General features: G+C 41.1%; 1 protein-coding gene across 1 annotated transcript; it reads left to right on the forward strand.

The window, feature by feature from the left end:
• The first annotated feature begins 1,216 nt into the window (after positions 1-1,216).
• Positions 1,217-14,895, forward strand: LOC132891587 (rho-related GTP-binding protein RhoE-like). Its single transcript, XM_060929303.1, has 5 exons — positions 1,217-1,568; positions 2,283-2,370; positions 9,231-9,340; positions 12,867-13,001; positions 13,107-14,895. Exons 1-5 carry the CDS (start codon positions 1,431-1,433, stop codon positions 13,353-13,355), a joined length of 720 nt encoding a protein of 239 aa, XP_060785286.1. The 5' UTR covers positions 1,217-1,430; the 3' UTR covers positions 13,356-14,895.
• Positions 14,896-23,755: the final 8,860 nt, after the last annotated feature.

A 23,755-nucleotide genomic window follows, 5' to 3' on the forward strand; every position in this document is an offset into this window, starting at 1 on the left:
ACTGGCTAGGCCGCATGGTGGTATAGTGGTTAGCACTGTCGCCTCACAGCAAGAAGGTCCGGGTTCGAGCCCCGTGGCTGACGAGGGCCTTTCTGTGTGGAGTTTGCATGTTCTCCCCGTGTCCGCGTGGGTTTCCTCCGGGTGCTTCGGTTTCCCCCACAGTCCAAAGACATGCAGGTTAGGTTAACTGGTGGCTCTAAAATTGACCGTAGGTGTGAATGTGAGTGTGAATGGTTGTCTGTGTCTATGTGTCAGCCCTGTGATGACCTGGCGACTTGTCCAGGGTGTACCCCGCCTTTCGCCCGTAATCAGCTGGGATAGGCTCCAGCTTGCCTGCGACCCTGTAGAAGGATAAAGCGGCTAGAGATAATGAGATGAGATGAGAGATGAGACTGGCTAGGCCGCATGGTGGTGTAGTGGTTAGCACTGTCGCCTCACAGCAAGAAGGTCCGGGTTCGAGCCCCATGGCCGGCGAGGGCCTTTCTGTGCGGAGTTTGCATGTTCTCCCTGTGTCCGCGTGGGTTTCCTCCGGGTGCTCCGGTTTCCCCCACAGTCCAAAGACATGCAGGTTAGGTTAACTGGTGACTCTAAATTGACCGTAGGTGTGAATGTGAGTGTGAATGGTTGTCTGTGTCTATGTGTCAGCCCTGTGATGACCTGGCGACTTGTCCAGGGTGTACCCCGCCTTTCGCCCGTAGTCAGCTGGGATAGGCTCCAGCTTGCCTGCGACCCTGCACAGGATAAAACGGCTAGAGATAATGAAATGAGAACAATATTGCACGCTCATTCTCCATTGGGGAGAGCGCTGCAATACATGGAAAATAAGTGATATGATAATATTGCATGCCAGCAATAAAGCCACTAAAAGGGAATAGAATACATGTTTTTATTCCATGGACAAAGTGGCCTGTAGAATGTATAATAGTTTGTTATAATCTATTATGTAAAACATGTTTCATTTTGATTCTGGATTTTCCCATGTTGTTTTCCCTGAAATTCATTTCCAAGGAAATTCCTCCAAGGTACAGCCAGACAGGCACACTAAAATATTACCCTCTTTGCAAGAGATTACGAAAGAAGGCAATTTTCCTCATCAGTTTCTTTTCAAGTGCACCGGTTCCCATAAAAAAGGGTGCTGGAAATGATTGTTGGCAATCGAGGGCGCTCTTTCTGTGCATGTGTATAAACAGGCAATTTGCGGTAGTGAAAGGGAGAAAAGGGGGCCGGGTGTGTGTGTGTGCATTAGGAAGGCAAGCGGCTGGCTGCTCATTGCTTTCACATGGCATGAGGAGAGCTGGACAAGCTGCAGCATAGGAGTAATGCTGAGCGAGTGAGGCTTTTATAAACGGGGCCAAGTGATCGGGGGATGCTGCGCTTTTTTCTGGAGTTTATTCTGACCTTGATATCTTTTAGGACTATCCCTTAGATCCATGAAGGATAGTAACTCGAGCCTGATGTCTGGAATGGACGCCAGTCAGAGTGTGAAGTGTAAGATTGTAGTGATTGGGGACAGTCAGTGCGGCAAAACAGCACTGCTCCATGTCTTCGCCAAAGACTGCTTTCCAGAGGTAATGATCTTCTGCATGATTATTTTTTAGCTCCTTTCTTCTGCATTGTGGACATTTTATTTATTTATTTATTTATTTATTTAAATGGTTTAGAGTGGAGTGGAAGCAGTGGAGACAAAGTTGTCCCAGTTGTCCTTGTCACAGTGCAGCCTCAGAAATAAAAGGCACCAAACCCTACTTTTCCTTGTGAAATGGTTCCATCAAGGGGACATATTTTGTCCCTTTAGTATGTATATTTTATGTCAGTACCTTTTTAAAAATAGCATAATGTATGGTTGAATAATTGATCATTAAAGACCATTACTCAAAGGTGGACCACATGTACTTTCTGTAGTATGTAAGGTACTGTTCATGGTAATACCCCAGCTACAAGGAAAAGTATCGCCTGTAACCTTAACTTCTGAGTGTGTGCACTTTTAGGATTAAAAAAAATGGGTGTTGGTTAATGGATCCTTATTGTAACTGGATTTATTTGGAACCTTTTGTGAAAGAATGAAAAAAAAAAGTTTAAGGGTTCACCAATCTGTACAAACCAAAGAACTATATACGGGTGCTAGTTTTAGTTTTTTTGGGTGCTTAGTTTTTAAAAATGTACAGTAGTCCACACTTTTTATATTTGCACGTAATTAAAAAGGTTAAATTTTTGTCTATTTGATTATAATTAAAGCAAGCATGTATTTATAAATATATTTGTAATTGTTTATTCCCATGTAGAACTACGTTCCGACAGTATTTGAGAACTATACAGCCAGCTTTGAGATCGATTCCCAAAGGATTGAGCTCAGTTTGTGGGACACGTCAGGTAAGAATGTAAACGTTTGCATTTGACAAAAATGGTCAGGTTTCCATACGAGATTTAAAAAAAAAAAAAAACCTGAGAGCTTCTGAAAACCTGTTTGTGTCACTGAACTCCTATACGTTTCCAATTACTGCTGACTTTCAGGGACTGAGCTCAAGACAATAATTTAACAGCAATAAGATTACTAAATGTGGAATTAAAACTATCAATGTTAAAATAAATGAGCTGTAAATTAGCACGTAAAGAATTCGAGTAATTAGACAGAATTTGACACTGTAGTTATTCACTGAATACGTTTTTTTTTTTTCTGCATAGTATGTCCTGAGCACTCACTGAAAGTAAAAGGGGGGGAAATTCTCAAGGACTTTGCATGATGAACAACCAGAACCTTTCTTGCTAGGTATGAAATGTGAATGCTTCAGGGTATTTCGAGATGCTGACCTAGCCTGAAGAACTGAGCTCATTTAGCAAAGGCACACAGGAGCACTGCTCTCTAGAATGCACATGATGCACACTAGGAGGGTGGTGATTTGTCAGGGCAGAGAGCATCTCCACCTCTCCAAGCATGGAAACCATAGTTGGAATCACATGAACAGATTGCAGACTGGCTTACATACTGGCTTTTCAAACAGAGAAAATGCACAGCTCTGGATCTTGCATTCAGACAAAGCCATAAGTCACACATCTTATTGTTTGCCTTGTGTATGTGAAGGGTTGTGTATAAATCCCTCAGCCTGTGGTCTCAGAGCATTCCACCGACTGTTTGAGTTGTGGCTGTACAGGCTATAGATCACACAATTAGCTACAGTTAACAACACATGTGTTGGAGCTTGAAGTCTCAGGGTGATTATGCTCCAGAGCAGATCTCCTTCCGTGGACTGACTCCACCAGCTGTCTGCTAAAATCTGCCGCTAAGGGCTGGAGGAGGGGCCATGAGAACTCTGCTTGGGTTTGACCCTCTGCTTCTTTCCCAGCTGATTTCAGTAACACTGAGGGCAGCCAAGTGGATAGAGGCCACAAACATGGATGGGTGTGTACACAGTGGAAATGTACACAGGTTATGTCAGTCCCAAACCTTTGAAATCTTAAATGAGCAGCATTTCAGGATAAACAGACCAGTTTTCTTTGATGAAAAATTGCTGGACTGATGTCCTCGTAGCTCCCTTTTACCAGCATCTGGTTTTCTTACAGAACATGTTCACTAAATTAACATAATTCACTAAATTAATTTGAAGACCACCAGGCATCTGAATATGAATAGATACTCATAGTCATAACAATAGTGAAGCTACTGAATTTTACCAATGCTCTCTTTGTAGTGGATAAGCAAGAATTACTCAGAGTGATACAGGACATTCCTTCAGTCTGTTGGGATGCTTCTTGTACAGCCACTACTGTTACTGAGAATGTAAGAGCTCTTTAAAGTTTCCATGAAATGGCTTGAGAGCCATGATTTGTTTCCACATGTTGATGTATTTCTTTTTGAAACAGGCAGTAAAATTGACATGATGCCACGCTTGATTGAATCACACAAGAACCAATAGCATTCAGTCTAAACAAACTGAACAATAGCTTAGCAAACTTGCTAAATATAGAGAAAAGCAAGTAGTTTAGCGAGAGAATTTTTTGGAGGATTTCTCACCACCAACTTCATCTGTGCCTGCTGACTTTAATGAGGATGTGTCCTAGATGATGAAATATCGTGTGTTTATTTCCATAAGTTGAGGTTGCCTGTCAGTGGCACCATTGGTGATGGAGCCCCACGCAGCCATTACTGAATATGAAGGTCTGACATTGCATAAAAACAGAATCGTGTTCTTAATCAATCTGAGGTTGGGAGTTTTTGGCATTGAACAGCCCCAAATTGGTGAAACAGTCCTCTTGAAAGTGCCTGATACATCACCATAAACATGTACCTTTTGTATAACGAATAAACACAACCCATTTTTTTTATATTTGGCATCCATAGGAACAAAAAGCTCTGAAACTCTGCTGAGACATGAATTGTTCCTTTAGGGCCATGTTCACATTACCAGGCTGGCGTGACTCAAATCTGATTGTTTTTCAGGGCTGTGTTTTTTTTTTTTCAAATCAGATTTGAGTCGCTTTCATATATGGTCCTAAATTGGATACATACCTGTTTCATGGTCATATGACATGAATGAGAAAGATCACCTCGATTTTTGGCATGTATTGAGCGCCATTTTCATAAGCAGCAAAACAACAATGGAGGGAAACTATAATAGCTGCAAAAACAGCAAAAGCTAGCTGGCTTTGTTTCACCTTTGACATGATCATGTACAGCTGATGAACTGTTTGCTGTCCTCCAGAGCAAATCATGATCCATACACTAAAACATTTCAAATTGGTTTAACTTGAAAATGCAAGTTGACCTGCTGCCTTGAAAATGCAAGTTAACTCAATTTGACGATTATCTTCGTTTCAACTCAGAAAAAGCCTCAATTAATCAAGACAGCTAAGTAATTCAAGTCTGACCTTTGAAAACTTGCACAGATTAGTTCAAATTAAAACCCTTTTCAGAGCTCATTGAGTTAAAGAGGAAAAAGTAAGTGGACATAACTAAACAAGGCTGAAATGTTTTACAATGTACACTACCTACTAGCGTGTTCATTTAGTCAGTTTTAATACCATGAATCAAACTCACAAATATGACATTTTTTGCTGTTGGTGTTTTGCAATGACTTGTTCAAAAATGTATCAGTGTGTGCATGCGTGCCATTTTGGAGGACAGATGCTTTCACATTACAGTTAGATACAGGCCACTTGTAATTATGAATGTGAATCATCGAGATGGACAAATTCGATCTGAATTAAAAATCAGAATTGATCAACGAAGCTTGTAATGTGAACGTAGCCTAGCTCATTCACATTCATTCAGGCTTGTTTGTTTATTTATTTACAACGAGGAGTTATAAGTCCATGTTGAAACCTTTTGAGATCCATGGAAAAAAAAAATCTTTGCTTGAGCGTCCTAAAAGAGAAAGTGCTCTATACACTGCTTAATAAGCTGGTATGTGGAGAATGACTGGAAACGGTAATTAGGATCCACTGATTTGAATGTAGGTTGGAACAAAGGGCAAGTTTCTGGCTAATTTTAGCGCTGTTCACATCCCCTGGCTTTTTCTTTTCAAGGCTTTGAGCACTCTCTTGAGGGGTTTCCTATTCCAATGACATTCCTATTGCTTAACCCACTTTGTTGAGGGACTCTGCTGGAGTGTGCCAAAATGTTTTGAATGGATATTGTTGAGAAAGCCACAGTGAAAGACAACACTGCATTGTTGGATAGTGGGATGGGGGTGGAGTAGGATAGGGTTTCAGGGATTCCTGTCTTGAACAAGAGGCATGATCTCAGTCGCGTAAGGTCATGATGTGCCTTGACTTGACCACAGGAAAGCAACGAGGAAATGTGTCTTGTGTTTGTTGTGGAGACATGAGATGATTGTGGAATGACAATCAAGGTTGAAACATTACATATATTCTTCAGAGGCCATTGTTTCCATTTCAGAAAGAAAGCAGATGTGTTCTTGAGGTACTTGTGGGTGGTCTGGTGTTAACAACACATTTGGCTCACTTTGTTTACACACCTGTAGATAGCTTTAGGTGATGGCCACTTTGTTGTTGTCGTCTACAGAGTAGATGCAGGAAAGCAGCTGATGTAAAATAAAAAGATTCAAGGGGAGGATACCCTCAAAGTTGACTAAAGTCAAATACATATTGTCTCCACTTAGTGTCTGAGCCAAGACGAATATATCCATTGTTGTTGGATACATTGGCTTGCATTATGAATATATTAAAATGGCTGAATTAAAAGCACTACCACCACCAACAACAACTATAACTATTACTCATATAAAGTGTTTTAGCAAGCTGTAAGTGAAGGAAATAGTAGCAAAGGGCAGAATTTTCCGAGATGGTTTTGGTTCCTGACTACTGTCACATATACCCACTTTATTAGGAACACCCATCCACCTGCTGTTTGATGCAATTCTCTAATCAGCCAATCCCTTGACAGCAGCACAGTGCATAAAATCATGCAGATACGAATCAAGAGCTTCAGTTAATGTTCATTTCAAACATCAGAATGGGAAAAATTGTGATCTCTGTGACATTCACTGTGGCATGGGTGTTGGTTTGAGCCAGATGGACTGGTCTGAGTATTTCAGAAACTGCTGATCTCCTGGGGTTTTCACACACAAGCAACAGTCTCTAGAGTTTACACAGAATGGTGCGCAAAACAAAAAAAAATCAAGTGAGCGACAGTTCTGTGGATGGAAACAAACACCTTGTTGATAAGAGAGGTCAGAGGAAAATGGTCAGATTGGTTCAAGCTGCCAGTTAGGATATACAGTAGTAATTCATATAATCTCTCTTTACAACCGTGGTGAGCAGAAAAGCATCTCAGCAGGCAACAACAGAATTTTGGTTTCCACTCCTGCAGCCAAGAACAGGAATCTTAGAATCAGCAACAAGTTCCTATTAAAGTGGCCAGTGAGTGTATGCATGAAGTTCAGGTGGGAAGATGAAGCATTTATTATTTGGTGAATCTCAAGTTGTTCTTTTCAGAGCTCTATATTGTTGTGCATTGTATCTTGAGTGCAAACTTTTGTATATCTTAATGTTTCTTTGTGCTCCTGACAGAAGTGATTAAGCACGCAAACACCTTGCTCGCAAAGGAACGTTCATTTGTGTGATGTGCATGGGGAAAGGGATACAATTCCTTTCTTTTGTGTTTCAATATTTGGAGTCAACAAAGCCTCTTCCGTCTAAGTGGGGGGGGGGAAGACAAATTCCTCAGATTCCTGGCACTGGAGCAACATTCCTACTTTCAGACCTTGAGTTTCCAGACAAACTCAGGCAAACAGTCTCTTGCCAGTCTTAATTGTGACCTAGAAAACCACGAAGTGCAGACACTTCCGAGGCTGGAGAATTTGTGGACTGTCTCAGGAAATTGAACGGTGACAGTGGTATTCTTTGCATGTCAGTGGTTTGAATTTATGAGGCTGAAATGACATTTCGTGTGCTTGTTTTGATTGCTATTCCTGATGTGCCGAGACAGAGCTTCCTTTTTTTTTTTGACAAACAAGAATACAGTTGTTTGTTTCTCATCTCTTTGTTGTGTGTGTTTGTGTGTTTCTATCTATCTGCTTCTTTATTAAATGCATTCAAAGATCATTGTAATTTACTTTGGCTGCTAAAAACACATGGGTCTTGAGGGTCTTAGGATTGAGGACTGATCCTTAGTTGCAGTTCTCTTGGTAGGGTGAGATGGACTTTGTTGCAAACTTTAAAAAAGAGAGGAAGGCAGAAACTCATTATTTTGGTTCATGTTCTTCATGACGTAAAACATTTAAAATGATTTTGATTTTTTTTTTTTATACTTTAACAGGGGCGGCACGGTGGTGTAGTGGTTAGCGCTGTCACCTCACAGCAAGAAGGTCCTGGGTTCGAGCCCCGGGGCCGGTGAGGGCCTTTCTGTGTGGAGTTTGCATGTTCTCCCCGTGTCCGCGTGGGTTTCCTCCGGGTGCTCCGGTTTCCCCCACAGTCCAAAGACATGCAGGTTAGGTTAACTGGTGACTCTAAATTGACCGTAGGTGTGAATGTGAGTGTGAATGGTTGTCTGTGTCTATGTGTCAGCCCTGTGATGACCTGGCGACTTGTCCAGGGTGTACCCCGCCTTTCGCCCGTAGTCAGCTGGGATAGGCTCCAGCTTGCTTGCGACCCTGTAGAAGGATAAAGTGGCTAGAGATAATGAGATGAGATACTTTAACAGGACAACATATCCTGGGAGATGCAGCTCATTAAAAAAAGAACAAAATAGTCATCCATCCATTATCTGTAGCCACTTATCCAGTTCTACAGGGTCGCAGGCAAGCTGGAGCCTATCCCAGCTGACTATGGGCGAGAGACACCCTGGACAAGTCGCCAGGTCATTGCAGGGTCCGACACATAGAGACAAACAACCATTCACACCTATGATCAATTTAGAGTCACCAATTATCCTAACCTGCATGTCCTTGGGGGAAACCAGAGCACCCAGAGGAAACCCACACAGATACAGGGAAAACATGCAAACTCCACACAGAAAGGCCCTCGCCGGCCGCGAACCCAGGACCTTCTTGCTGTGAGGCGATAGTGCTAACCACTACACCACTGTGCCACCCACCCAAAATATTCAATATATCTAACATTTATATATTCTGATATTTGTTTCTTCAGTCCAACTGAGTGAAAAAGTAACACAATGATTTTTTTAACTTTCCATTTCCCTCCTCTGCCCATTTAAATGTTAATCCTACTCCACATCCATTCAGCCACCTCCTTAAACCTCCTTGTCATGATGACCCCAATTTACTAAACTCAAAAAACATTTATTTTGCACTATGGGAAAAACTCTCCAGAACTCAAGCCAAAGGAATCCTATATGGCCATTTTGTGACACAAATTGTTGCTAAAAATCCATGTCTGGACATCTTCACTGTTATGTGGTAAACCACAATAACGTCAAAAGGCTCGCCACAAAATAAGAAAGATCTGGTGTTCCCAGTTGTATAGCTGTATTTTCTCACAACAAAGTCTGAAACAACCTACGTTTCATAAGACATACTCTGGTTGGATCCTTGATTGAACTGTGAGTGTCTTTCTATGAGTAGGGTTATGAGAGGTAAAATAGTTAATATATTGATTCTCAGTAACTTTAATGGCATGCTCTCAAGAAGGCTTAAGAAATCGATTCTGTTGCCAATGCATAAATTAACTTGATTATCAATTTTAAAAGACTGATGAGTAAAGCATAGCATTGTTTGCTGTTGATTAACTGTGTGGCTTAACCTTTGTTTTTACAGGGTCACCGTACTACGACAATGTACGTCCACTGTCTTACCCTGACTCGGATGCAGTCCTCATCTGTTTTGACATCAGCCGACCCGAAACCCTAGACAGCGTGCTAAAGAAGGTCTGTCATGAATACAGCTTGAAGTTGTGGTTTCATCCATTCCTGTGAAGCAGGAACTGATGCTGAAAGGCGTGTTCGCATAGTCTGTCATCTGGATTGTTTTTGTTTTACTGGGTCAAGTGGTTTATGGAAGAGAGTCTAGACTTCAGAGGGTCAAATAAAAGGTCATACAAAGCATAAAGAGAATGTGTGGGAGGTCTGCTTGCTTTGCTTTGATTCCTGCTCACTCACATGGGCACAAAGAATGACTGGTTAATGAGAATTTGTTTGTACGTGTTGGTATGAGAGAAATGGAATTTTTGTAGGGTCGAGTGCCCTATGACCTATGACCTGTGTTGCCACTGGCACTTCTCTGTGTGCTTCACTTAAGAAATAAAACACAATTTGGCATACAGTGACACCGCCCAATGCAAAGTATTTGCAAAGTATAACTGCATGTCCCTAAGTGCTTTATTCCTCTTAAACTAAGCAATTTGCCACTGATTAGCATTTTTAATTGATTAACAAATTACACTCAGTGTGGGAAATAAGGCTGAACCGGCAGACATTGACCGGTAATTTTCACATTTGTCTGTCTGTATTTCAAAAGCATTGGACTGCATGGCTGATTTAAAAAAAAAAAAAAAATCATTAGAATGTGTCTGTCTGTATTTCAAAAGTATCAAACCAGATGACCCGTGAAAAAAATTGTAAAGATATGTGTCTAATCTACTTCCAGTTTTCTTCCAAATGTTACACTGGGCGAATACATTGTCATAACATGGCCTGTGAAATGGGGGCCTCTTCGGGCCCGACTTTAAAAATTCATACCTGGGCCACCAATGGTCCTCGCCTCGCCAACATTTATATGCACCTCATTTTCCCAGAGCCCTTTTGAACCAGCGCAGGCACAGCCCGCTACGACCCTGCCTCTGCCTGTTTTTTGCCCCCGAAACCCCTGCATGAGCGCTGCTCGCCGAAAACTTTAATACGAGCCCTGGCTCAAGCCATCCTTTAAAAATTCATAACTTGGCCACCGATGGCCCTAGCCCTACCAAAATTCACAGGCACATCCCTCTCCTTGAGACCTTTCGAACCAGCCCAGGTTCGGCCTGATCTAATGTTAGGAGCGAGCGCAGATTGCGGAAAACTGTAGCACGAGCCCTAGCTCCAGCTGCTCGCACACGGGGATTTAAAAATTCATAACTCTGCCACCGAAGGTCCTAGCCCCACCAAAATTTATAGGCACCTCCCTCTCCCTGAGTGGCACACTAAATAAGACAATAATAATAATACACTCAGTATTCACTGTAGTTTTTATTGCACGATGCAGTTGAACTAGTGTTTTTAGGGTTGACAGTATCTGATTGATCCAGTCAGCTGATTAAGAGTTCAGTTTGCATGAAACTTTCCAGTACAGTATTAAGTGCCAAACTGCCAATCAATGGTATTATTATTATTCATCTCATTAACTCTTAGCCGCTTTATCCTTCTACAGGGTCGCAGGCAAGCTGGAGCCTATCCCAGCTGACTACGGGCGAAAGGCGGGGTACACCCTGGACAAGACGCCAGGTCATCACAGGGCTGACACATAGACACAGACAACCATTCACACTCACATTCACACCTACGGTCAATTTAGAGTCACCAGTTAACCTAACCTGCATGTCTTTGGACTGTGGGGGAAACCGGAGCACCCGGAGGAAACCCACGCGGACACGGGGAGAACATGCAAACTCCACACAGAAAGGCCCTTGCCGGCCACGGGGCTCGAACCCGGACCTTCTTGCTGTGAGGCGACAGCGCTAACCACTACACCACCGTGCCGCCCTATTATTATTATTATTATTATTATTATGTGCATTTTTTCGGTGGTGTAGTGGTTAGCGCTGTCGCCTCACAGCAAGAAGGTCCTGGGTTCGAGCCCCGGGGCCGGCGAGGGCCTTTCTGTGTGGAGTTTGCATGTTCTCCCCGTGTCCGCGTGGGTTTCCTCCGGGTGCTCCGGTTTCCCCCACAGTCCAAAGACATGCAGGTTAGGTTAACTGGTGACTCTAAATTGACCGTAGGTGTGAATGTGAGTGTGAATGGTTGTCTGTGTCTATGTGTCAGCCCTGTGATGACCTGGCGACTTGTCCAGGGTGTACCCCGCCTTTCGCCCGTAGTCAGCTGGGATAGGCTCCAGCTTGCCTGCGACCCTGTAGAAGGATAAAGCGGCTAGAGATAATGAGATGAGATGAGATGTGCATTTTTTATTAATAATAAGAATGACTGACAGTTATAGTCATATGCTTTTGTAGGATATAGATTTATATTTTAAGAGTTTTTATTTTCTAAGTTCTAGTCCAGCAGATTTTAGTCTGAATGCCAAGTGATATGACCATGTCTAGGTTTGAGTCATTTTAAAAGTCATTTTGTTACAAAGTTACGTGGAATCTCGTACTCAAAATTTTAACTCTATTATGTAAGAATAGTTGTATTGTTAATTACTCAATTTCTTATAGACTTATTATAAACATTGTTGACATAATGTTTCATGAGTGTTGTTATAGTACCTGTATATGAGTACCAGTAAGTTGTAACCAACTGGAACATCCTTGCCCCCCCCCCCCCATACTTTTTTCTAGACATGGAACTGACCTGTGTGTGCTACTGTTTTCTTGGGTAGAACTTGAAGCATGTTTTTCTTGAATCTTCTGACATTTTCTTGTAAATTATATTCAAATTTTAGAGTAATTAGTAACTAATGTCTTGTGTAATTTGGCCTTTGAAGATGGCTGAGAAGCCATCTCCAGGCATCTAAAGCCCTTCAGCCCCTAGTCTTTGTTCTGGGCCTTTGGCCTGTCATTCAGGCAGGCTGAAATTTGGACAGACAGACAACATTTCAGACTTGTCTGTTCTGTGACAGTCTGTTTAAAATTCCTTATTTCCCACACTGACACTCATTGCTTTTTAACCACTTGTAGGTTGTGAAATGTCCATGAATCAAGCTAGATCCTATTATAACTTATGCAGCTTGTCATGTTACAGAGAAACCAGAAAGTGTGAAGTCCTCTGTCTTGAAGTCTTTGTTATACAATAGTTTCGAACCCATTTATTATTGGAGATAAAGTAGGAAGATTGCCCAATAGTGCGTTAGAATGAGATCACTTGAATTGCAGCCTTTCCTTCTGTCAGAGCTGCTGTGATAGAAAATGAATCAACCCCTACTGGCTAGTCAGAGCTGAGAATTTAACAGTCCTGTGGTATAAAATGGCAGAATTCATGGTGGCAGAATCTAATAGAGCAGGGATGCAGTACATAATGCATGTAACATTTGAATTGGTGTATGTGTACATGCATTCTGCTTTTGTACTCAAGGTTTTCCAGATGTGTTAACAACAAGATTAGAGTTTGTATGTGTTTGTAGAACTAAAAATCTGACCAGTTGTTTTTGTACTAATGTTCATAGAGGACTTTTTATGCTTTTTGCCATATAACTATGGGTACCTTCCTATTCATTAAATCTGCTTAAAAATGATATTTTAAATAATTGTTTTGTTTTTCCTAGTGGAAAGGAGAGATCCAAGAATTTTGCCCCAATACCAAGATGCTGTTAGTAGGATGCAAGTCAGACCTGCGCACAGATCTCAGTACCTTGGTGGAACTTTCAAATCACAGGCAAACACCCGTATCATATGATCAGGTGAGTCATTCATCCTTTATCATTTGTTCCAAGACTATAGTAGGAACTATTTGAAGTGAGAGAAAAACGACTAACTGCGATTTACGCATGCTTATCATCATACAGGGATCAAACATGGCCAAGCAAATCTCGGCTCCCTACATTGAGTGCTCTGCACTGCAGTCAGAGAACAGCGTGAGGGACATTTTCCATGTTGCCACCTTAGCCTGTGTTAACAAGAACAACAAGAACATGAAACGCCAGAAGTCCTCCAGAGCCACCAAGAGGACCTCACACATGCCCAGTAGACCCTATTTGGAGTCGGTAACCTCGGACATGCGTAAAGATAAAGCCAAGAGCTGCACAGTTATGTAAAGGATCTGGAGAACATGGAACGGGAGTCGAAGCAAGGGCAAAGAGAAGGCACAAGATATCGGTACAGTTACTCATATGAAGCAGTGAGGGATGTTGAATGATGTCTTTGCACTTTATGTCCTTCTGTGTCAATCCATTCTGCTCCACCTGAAATAAGCTAACCAAAAACAAATGGTGCTGCAGAAGAAAAGCACCAGATGTTGGAAAGACATCCATGCTAATTCAAAAGAATTCCACTTCTTGGAAATTTGGAAGGAATTGCTGATTATGAAGCATATGTTTGACATGAATTTTTGACAAACTTTGAAATACAGGTCAAGGAAGGTTATGATAGATGCTGATTGTGTTGCATTTTTTGTCCTTAAAAGGAATGAAAATGTTTGAAGGAAAGCCACATTCATGAAGTTAATGAGCTGCTGAGGAGTTTTCCCACAGAAGACAAAACCAAGGCACTTAACAGAGAAAATCATGTGACAAACACTGTGGAGAAACCTGGCATTTTTTTTGGTTATCTTTCCATTTTTCCATCTTCTTGCCTTGATGATTTGTTCAGATGAGAACTGGATGTGTGTCTGTCAAAGTCTCAATACTTGTAGGTCTGGAACGATCAGGAGACTGCCTGAGTTTTCCAACAGTTGTATCTTTGTGGTGATGCTAACCTCAGAACATTAGTGCTTATGTTTCTCTTTCTTTTTAGAAAAAGCCAAAGAAGTGTCAAAGTCAAGCTTGTGTGTCATAGTGCCAGGGTTTCTTGTTTAGACTGTTATGCTTTATGTGCAGTCTTAAGTGTTTGATATATTGTTGGTGGTAGTTCTGACTTGGCTTGATGAGCATATCTCCATGAGTGACTGGGTCTTGTGGAACCAACCTTAGTACTGTGTCCAACTCCAGTGCCTCCATGTGTTTGTGTGTTGGTGTACCCAAGCTTTTCATAGCCTGGGTTTTCAGTATTGCTTGAGAGCCTTTTTAATACCTCTGCCTAATCCATCAGCATTTGGAATTTCCTGTAAGAGAATCATCTCAGCTATGCAATATGCTGACTTTGGCCTGTTTTGGCAATTTGAAAAATGGCTGGCCTGGAGAAATCTGTATATCCTCTTTGAAGAAACCTACTAGACTTGCCCTTATTTTATTTATTATTTTTTTACATGCCCTGTTTATTCCGCTGTGGTAAAAAAAAAAAAAAAGAAAAATCTCTGTAGTGTCAGGGGAATGGAATATTCAAGTACAGCTTTAGTCCACATTAAAAGCAAAGCTCATGCCGCCTCAAGCACTAGTAAACCCAGCATCAAACTGGAACACAACCTGGCTAATGGATTAAATAACCTTCATGAATAACCTTCATAATTTCCTGAATTTGTGAGGATGCTGGACTTTGTTTGTTACACTCTGTTCAGATTGGTGCCTCACAGCTCTCCTAGGCATGTTTATTCAGCTTGCAGGTTTATGCCATGATTTACAATATCCAGTGTTAGCTGTAGCGTGTCAGCTTTTTAAATTTTGAATGTTGAAATCCATTTGTATGTCTGTATGATATGTTTCTGCAATATTTATTAATTTTTTTTTTAATAAAATGCAGTCTACAGTACAATGCTTTCTGTGCTAGTTTTTTTTTTTTTGGGGGGGGGGACAATGAATACTGTTGGAAAAATAAGCAGTAATTCAAAGTTAATTAGAGTTTAGTTATTGTTCATATTGTCAACAATAATAACTGATATATTATTTAAAAGCTGCACATCTTTAAAGCTGAATTTCCATGAATATAGTTGAAGTGATCCGCAATCCCAAGTGTAAAAATCCACTGAATTATCTAAATTCCACATCTATACAGACAGCTTTAATGAATCTAACACAAATTTTATATGGCTTCATTTTCTCAACTTAATCTGCAGTTAAATGAAAATCATTTCACGCTTTGCCATTTCCACAGTAAAATGGTATCCATCTTACACCCATCTCTGTGAGTAATGGATATGAATAGCTTCTCAAATCCATGTTCTGAATTTTGTAAACACAAGATGAAAAAAAGAATAATAATGTCAGTGTGATTTGAAGACTCTGGGATCTGACAGATGATTTAAATTAGGGTCATCAGACACACACAGTGGGGCTTTTAAAGTCATGCTGAAAAAAAAAAACGCTTCTATTAACTATGGCGCACAGGCCGATTTACTGTGAACAGAGTGCTGCTGATGTTTAAGATGGAAAATTTCATGCCTTGCTAATGTTTTGTTTGCATTGTCTGAGGAATGTGCATGGCTGTGCAAGCCTCGAAGGATTACACCCACAGCTGGCAAGAGATATTCTTAAACATCTCTGATTGAAGTCTGTACTATTGCATCATATGGGAAGACTAGCAAAGCTAAAAGCAAAATAATTCTCTCTATACACACACTTTTATGGTTGTGTAAGTCAAGCCTAAATGGTCTTTTGTGTGTCTTCATGAAGCTTAGCAGTGGATGCTGCAATAAAAGATATGCATAATGCCAGCCTTATCTTAATTTTCACCCGTAGTCCATAAAATGGGTTTTATGTGGTCTACTGAAGAAGAATGAGGGACACTGTTTGGGTACCCAGACTAGAAAAGCTTCTGGCCTTATCTTTGCACAAATCACTCTCCCTTACTCCCCTACTTCCAATCGCCTTCCTTCCAAATGCTTTCCATAAACAAAGTGTGACACGGTGCATGACGGCTTCCATGGAATTTGATCCATTATCCTGAAAATTTCCAGCCCCCCTCCATTTCTGCATGATGGCCTTTCTGCAGCTCATCACCATCCCCCAGTTTTCCCTGCTTGGCAGGAGACACATCATTGAGTAGCGACAAATTGAACATATGCTTGTCTCACATCACAAGACATTTGATTAGTTAATGGATAAATAGATTCTAATAGCATTCACAATCAGATGCTTCAGGAGAAATTTACAAGTGACCTTTGGGATCTTTTTGTCTTGGGACTGTAGAGGGTTATAAATTGAATTGAATTGCACGGAATGCATCTTTAAACTTGTCAACAAATCAATGATCTTTTGACTGGTCCAAAAATTCTTAATTTCAGTAAATCAGGCCATGGGGGTTTGGTTAAAAGTAGATGTTGCAATGCAAGCAAATGTCCTGTAATTACATCACTAAATTTGTATGGTCACTACCTCAATGTAATGACAGAGTTTTTGTTCCATTCCTTTTTGTTTGGCTCACGAAGACCAATACTTCTTATTTATTGTTGTAAGTCTGATTTATTATTTCTGTCAGAATGCGGAACATTTAGTCTCCACTGCTCAGCCTCAAATAAATCCCCTACTCCTATCAGACAACACTGTCTGTTTTTTTGGAATTTGTTACCTAAAACTAACAGGGATTCTCACACAAACTCTACAGTGTGGTTCTGAATAAAATGCTCGTCCTACAAGTACTTATCTAGATGAAAAGGTGATGATCTGCTGTTAAAAATGGTTTACATTACCCAGAGACTGCTCAGTTAATCTTTTAAAAACATCACGCAAGGTTCCCAAATGAGGCAATTGTCTTTGTTTGTCTTGGTGGAAAACGTGACACAAACAAACAGATGACAGCATCTCTTACGTCATGTATAAAGAATGGGCTAGCTAGTGCTTGTTCAGCTGTGCTGTGGCACAGAAAGTGAGATGGCTGGATTCAAGTGTGCCAGAAGAGCACATGGTAGCTGTGTGCATCCCAGGCTCGTAGATGTCAAGCCCTAGCTAGTGAGTGGGTAATGAGTACATGCAGGGTATAAAAATGGTACCACTATACAATAGTGTCCAACAACTCATTCATTATTTAATTATTCAGTAAATATGTTGTTAGGAAGGGGCGGCATTTTGGAATCAACTCTTCATATTTTGATGAAATTTTGTGGAAAAGCCCTGTGATGACCTGGCGACTTGTCCAGGGTGTACCCCGCCTTTCGCCCGTAGTCAGCTGGGATAGGCTCCAGCTTGCCTGCGACCCTGTAGAAGGATAAAGCGGCTAGAGATAATGAGATGAGATGAGATTATTTTATTTTTTAGATTATTTTATCGAAATAATTCATAATTCAGCATGAAATTGTCCAATAAATGTGAGAAATGACGAAGCGATTTCCTACTTCACGGGCGCAGCCATCTGAGAAGACTTCATGTCAATGGCGGCCTCTGATTGGCCAAATGGGCAATCAGACGTCTGGTTTTGAGAAAAATCGGTGATGGCGCTTGTTGCGTTTTGGAATGAAAGGCCGTAATGCAGTGTGTTTTGGCAAAAACTGAATATGGTACAAGTAAGATTTGATAATTACTGATGGTTTGGTGGCTGGAGTTTCAATTGTTCAAATTTGGCGTTTATCGCATTTTGGAATCAACTCTTCATATTTTGATGAAATTTTGTGGAAAAGCCCTGTGATGACCTGGCGACTTGTCCAGGGTGCACCCCGCCTTTCGCCCGTAGTCAGCTGGGATAGGCTCCAGCTTGCCTGCAACCCTGTAGAACAGGATAAAGCGGCTAGAGATGATGAGATGAGATGAGATGAGATGAGATGAGATTTTGTGGAAAGTTGGACCATGGGCCAAGGAACAGTTAACTAGATTTTGATGCAAATCTGGATATGTATCCAAAGCCAGGATTTTTTTGTCTGTTCCCAAAGTAACTCAAAAAGTAGTGAATGGATTTTCATGAAATTTGGTGTACAGCTTTAGTATTATCCTAGGTTCAAGTGATTTGATTTTGATGTTGATCTTATGCAGCTTGACAGAGATATGCTCTCTACCGAGTGTACTTCTAGTTACAGTAGCTAGTAGTTCTGCAGGAGAAATGTAAGACTCAGTAATTCTTGATTAAGATTCAGCTAAATACTGCATAGTTCATAGTGAACTCCCAATGAACTAAGCCAAGCCAAGAAGCCATTATTTGTCACATGTACACTCAAGCACAGACTTCAATGCACAGTGAAATTTCTCCTCTGCATTTAACCCATCTGAAGCACTGAACACACACATGCACACACAAGTGAGCAATGAGCACACAGACACATACCCAGAGCAGTGGGCAGCTATGTTACAGCACCAGGGGAGAAGTTGGGTTAGGTGCCCTTGTTCAAGGGCACTTCAGCCCAACCTCAGGTCATGGCTGCCCCATGTTAACCAAACCACATATCTTTGAATTGCGGGGGAAACCGGAGCACCCAGAGGAAACCTACACAGACACTGGGAGAGCATGCAAACTCCACACAGAAAGGCCCCCGTCGGCCACTGGGCTCAAACCCAGAACCTTCTTGCTGTGAGGCGACAGTGCTAACCACTACACCACCGTGCCATGGAATAAAATAAGGGTTAATGAAGAACTTCCATTCATTCCTTCTTAGTTCCTGCATAGTTACCTTGAGTTGTTGAACAGTATGTAATGTGTTACCATAAAATATTCTTCATGTTCAAAAGGATTTTCAACTTCATCTATGAGGAAACAGATACCAATTTCACCTTATACTGCCATGTAGCTGAAAGTGACAAATACTGAGAGTTGTGGAGCAATCCAGGCTACAATATTACAATATATAATACTGTGCAAAAGTCTTAGGCATCCTATTTTTTTCACATAAACTTTGTTATAGATTTCTGTTTTATGATTTCTGCAGGGTGGCACGGTGGTGTAGTGGTTAGTGCTGTCGCCTCACAGCAAGAAGGTTCTGGGTTTGAGCCCCGTGGCCGGCGAGGGCCTTTCTGTGTGGAGTTTGCATGTTCTCCCCATGTCTGCGTGGGTTTCCTCCGGGTGCTCCGGTTTCCCCCACAGTCCAAAGACATGCAGGTTAGGTTAACTGGTGACTCTAAATTGACCGTAGGTGTGAGTGTGAATGGTTGTCTGTGTCTATGTGTCAGCCCTGTGATGACCTGGTGACTTGTCCAGGGTGTACCCCGCCTTTCGCCCGTAGTCAAATCAAATCAAGTTTATTTGTATAGCGCTTTTAACAATAAACATTGTCGCAAAGCAGCTTTACAGAATTTGAATGACTTAAAACATGAGCTAATTTTATCCCTAATCTATCCCCAATGAGCAAGCCTGTGGCGACGGTGGCAAGGAAAAACTCCCTCAGATGACATGAGGAAGAAACCTTGAGAGGAACCAGACTCAAAAGGGAACCCATCCTCATTTGGGCAACAACGGACAGCATGACTATAACATTAACAGTTTTAACAGGTATAACCCTCAACTGTCCTCATGGGGCCGTCCTTCACAGGAGCGGTGCGATAAAACTCCGACCAGACACAGGGCACCAGGATGGATCAAGCAGGTCCGAGGGGCAGAAGAGGCCAGCATCTCAATCCCAGGATCAACATGTAACTCAGAGGGACAGATTGGGGGGGGGGGGGGGGGGGGAGAGAGAGAAAGAAAACACAGGTTGTTAGGTATGCCCTAAAAATGACAAGTATTAAATCTGTGTAATCCCGTAGTCAGCTGGGATAGGCTCCAGCTTGCCTGCGACCCTGTAGGACAGGATAAAGCGGCTAGAGATGATGAGATGAGATGATTTCTGCATTATTGAGTCAGTACACAAATATTTTAGAGTCCAAACATACGTTTTCCAGCACAAAATTAAATGTTACAGAAAAAAAAAGTTTGTATCTGAGCAGCATATTACATGAGGCCACTTTTCACATTAAAAAAGAAAACGTAATGAAGGCGACTGGGTTTTGGTGCAAAATGAAGACACAAGTGTGGCAGTCAAAGTGTCCAGAAGAACTGTGGCTGGTTCTGTAAGATGCTCAGTTAAACCTACAGCTCATTTCCTTATAAAACTGCACTCACTGTACCTCAGACGACTATTTTTTTTTAAGCAAGGGGTCATCTCACACCAAATACTGACTTTGTTTCATTTATTATGGCTTACTGCTGTTTATAGTTTGTTTTTTTAATGTTGAAACATTTAATATAATTATTTTTAAGCCATTTTTGGTGTACAGCATTTCTTTACACGTGCCACAGAATTTTGCACAGTACTGTATGTTCAAATATTTTCATGCACTTGAATAAAATATGATAAAGAGACCACAGAATGAAGTTCTTATAGTATACATAAGTGCACATTTTTTTGTTTGTTTCTGAGCAGTATGTCTCCACTCTATTGCTATATATGAGTGCTTTTTATGCCCTCACAGAGCTTAATAAGCAAACTTGAATACCACAGCATTTGATAGTGATAGCAATTACAGTCTTTTGAGACTTTCAGCAACGGGGCTATATCATGCAAAGTGCAATCAAGCCTGAAGGAGTGGAGTTTATTATCCTTTTGTCTTTTAGGCCTGGGTTATACTACTGAGACAGAATATATGTGAGCATGTCAGCATCATGCATGGAAATTAGCATATGATTGTATACACTAAGGGAAAGTGCCACACAAAGCAAACCAGAATCTATAGGACACAGAAAGTGAAAAAGTCTCAGAGTTGAAACCAAAAGAGAGTTTTGTTTCCTGTTTTCTCTGGCATCCTCAGTTTATGGAAGTTATGGATGAAAAGTACTGGATATGATCAGTGAAATATCATTATATAAAATATTATTGTTTACACTTGAGAGAAGACCCTTGATAAAACCTACAGAAGAAGGGTCACCACATCTTTGTCCAATATTTCCAGGTATGCTAAACAGACATGACTTTGCCTCAACCAATCAGCATTCCTCTGGCTCGTTGACAAACAGCATCATAGATACACTTGTTACCCACACACTCACAGACCTCCACAGAGACTCATAGCTTTGCATGTTAGATATGAACAGTTGTACTTTTAATTTCTAAGTTGGCAAATTCTTCTCGACCAATGGATCTCACTTTAGTGGGATCACATGCCACAACAGTTTAGTGCTGTTGTGGCATGCATGTTGGAACTAGTCAGTTAATTACTGACCCCTCAGATATATGAAAAAGCAGATTATTATTTTAGCAAACTAAAGTTGTGTTCAACTCAGACAAAAGATGATCATTACAATAAATTCAAGATACTTAAATTGATTCATGAATAAATATGACTATGAATATATGTTTTTTTGCTTTCAGAAATAACGATGATATAAAAAGTTAATTAATATGAATTCATATTTTGTTTAATTGACCTTAATATTTTCAGATATATTTGCAGAGTAATATTACTTTGAAAACCATGACTAAACCTGCAGAGGACCGGTCACATTTCATCATAATGTTTATGGATATGCATCCAGGTGCACCTCACCTCAACCGGTCCACAATATCTGTATGGTAGCTGTAGTCTTTTCCCCCAATTTGGTCACCTACCAATTCTCACCCACAGCTCTCCAGTATCACATGACAGCAACCAACACAGCCACATCTTTTCAAACTGCTGCAACACAAAGCAGTGTAATGCACTTGGAGGATAAAGCTATCTACCCTTTTCTGCATACATGAAGAAAAAGAATAAGAAGCTATTATTTTTAATCACAAATACATGTAAAATTCACACAATGAAATTTAACCCATCTGGAGAAGAGGGCAGCTATGCTACAAAGAGCACTTCAGCCACAGAGTGTCGGTTCACACCCCCACATTTTTTTTCTTGCTGGTGTAGGGAATTGAACCAGTGGCCTTTGGGGCCCAAGGCCCCTTCTCTAACCTTTAGGCCATGGCCCATGAGCTCACAGATGCCCACAATTGGCCAGTGGCACTGTGATTGACAGGGAGTGAGGGTATTTCTTCAGTTAATTTCTCTAAAATTAAAATCTCTAAGACTCTCAGCTATGGATGGCTGTTTCATCACCAGGAGATCGTGAACACCCTTCTGTTGTGTATATATTTTTTTCTCTCGAATTTAGTCATGACTCACCCACTATACAGATCTCCCCATCACACGACAGTTACCAACTGAGGGGTAAAAGCTATTACATGCTTCCACTGAGGCATGTAGAGCATGAGCTCACAGACATCAATGATTGGCTATTGTTTCTGTAATTGACAGGGTAGGGAGAGTATGCAACCACTCTCTCCCTGAGAGCACAGCCAGTTTTGCTTTCTTGAGCTTCAGGTCACAGATGGCTGTGGCACCACTGGGATTTGAACTAGTGATCTCCAGATGATGGGGCAAAAGCTTTTCTGTTATGCTTTCGCTATATTTTTGTTCTGACTAACCACAGAACAAATCTAAAAAAGGACAAGAAATAATGTACATGCTTGTCCAACCGTTTGTCCTATCGACACCTCTGTATGATTTTACACTTGTCTGGAAAAATATAAAAAAATGTTTGAAATCTTAAATGCAACATGGTTTAAAGGTGCAATGTGTAAGAATGGGCCACCTGGCAAATTCATCACAAAACTAGGGCGCATGATATCAACCAGAAATTTGGGGTGTCACTCAGATCCGTATGCTTGCCCATTTTGCCTGCTTCCAACACATCAACTGACTGTTATATTGCTGCCTAATACAGTGTCTTGCAAAAGTATTCATCCCCCTTTGTGTTTGTCCTGTTTTGTCACATTACAAGCTGGAATTAAAATGGATTTTGGGGGGTTAGCACCATTTGATTTACACAACATGCTTACCACTTTAAAGGTGAAAATTGTTGTTTTATTGTGACATAAACAATAATTAAGATGAAAAAAACAGAAATCTGGAGTGTACATAGGTATTCACCCCCCAAAGTCAATACTTTGTAGAGCCACCTTTTGCTGCAGTTACAGCTGAAAGTCTCTTGGGGTATATCTCTATTAGCTTAACACATCTAGCCACTGGGATTTTTGCCCATTCCTCAAGGCAAAACTGATCCAACTCCTTCAAGTTAGATGGGTTGTGTTGGTGAACAGCAATCTTCAAGTTATGCCACAGATTCTCAATTGGATTGAGGTCTGGGCTTTGATTGGGCCATTCCAAGACATTTAAATGTTTCCATTTAAACTACTCCAGTGTAGCTTTACCAGTATGTTTAGGGTTATTGTCCTGCTGGAATGTGAACCTTCGTCCAAGTCTCAAACCTCTGGCTGACTCAAACAGGTTTTCCTCCAGAATTGCCTCTAGTGCCATCCATCTTTCCTTCAGTTCTGACCAGCTTTCCTGTCCCTGCAGATGAAAAACATCCCCACAGCATGATGCTGCCACCACCATGCTTCATTGTAGGAATAGTGTTCTCAGGGTGTTGGGTTTGTGCCACATATAGCATTTCCCATGATGGCCAAAAAGATAAATTTTAGTCTCATTTGACCAGAAAATCTTCTTCCATGTTTTTTGGGAGTCTGCCACATGCTGCTGGGCAAACTCCAAATGTGTTTTCTTAAGCAATGACTTTTTTTCTGGCCACTCTTCCATCAAGCCCCGCTCTGTGGATTGTACGGCTAAAAGTGGTCTATAGAGATCTTGCATGTGACGTCACAGCCGATCCAGATTGTGACAGATGCCATCTTGTAGGT

Source organism: Neoarius graeffei, chromosome 9 (assembly GCF_027579695.1).
Source record: "Neoarius graeffei isolate fNeoGra1 chromosome 9, fNeoGra1.pri, whole genome shotgun sequence".
In the NCBI taxonomy this organism is placed as follows: Eukaryota; Metazoa; Chordata; class Actinopteri; order Siluriformes; family Ariidae; genus Neoarius; species Neoarius graeffei.